This window comes from Egretta garzetta, unplaced genomic scaffold, assembly GCF_000687185.1.
Source record: "Egretta garzetta isolate BGI_Z169 unplaced genomic scaffold, ASM68718v1 scaffold366, whole genome shotgun sequence".
NCBI lineage: Eukaryota > Metazoa > Chordata > Aves > Pelecaniformes > Ardeidae > Egretta > Egretta garzetta.
In genome coordinates this window covers 99,360-99,656 of record NW_009260018.1, presented here as the reverse complement: position 1 = coordinate 99,656, position 297 = coordinate 99,360, and the positions used below count along the sequence as shown (strand labels likewise).

General features: G+C 66.7%; 1 protein-coding gene across 1 annotated transcript in view; it reads left to right on the top strand.

Moving 5' to 3' along the window:
* BMP1 (bone morphogenetic protein 1) overlaps positions 1 to 297 on the top strand; it is a 15,183-nt gene that overhangs the window by 11,533 nt on the left and 3,353 nt on the right. The window contains 2 exon segments of the mRNA XM_035896120.1: positions 26 to 153; positions 259 to 297. The exon segment at positions 259 to 297 is cut by the window's right edge and continues 3 nt beyond it. Of these exon segments, the coding sequence (XP_035752013.1) occupies positions 26 to 153; positions 259 to 297 (167 nt within the window).

The following is a 297-nucleotide window of genomic DNA, read 5'->3' as shown; positions in this document are numbered from 1 at the left end:
TGTGACCGCCCCGCTGTCCCCACAGCTGGCTGCGACCATAAGGTGACATCCATCTTGGGGACCATCACCAGCCCCAACTGGCCCGATAAATACCCCAGCAAGAAGGAGTGCACCTGGGCCATCACCACCACGCCGGGGCACCGCGTCAAGCTGGTAGGGATGGGGAGGGGGGACACACACACTGGGGGGGTGGGCAGCACCGGGGTCCCCTCCACCAAGCACTTCTGAGCGCCGGCGCCTTGGCCATCGCCTCCGTAGACCTTCTCGGAGCTGGCCGTGGCGGCGCAGCAGGGATGT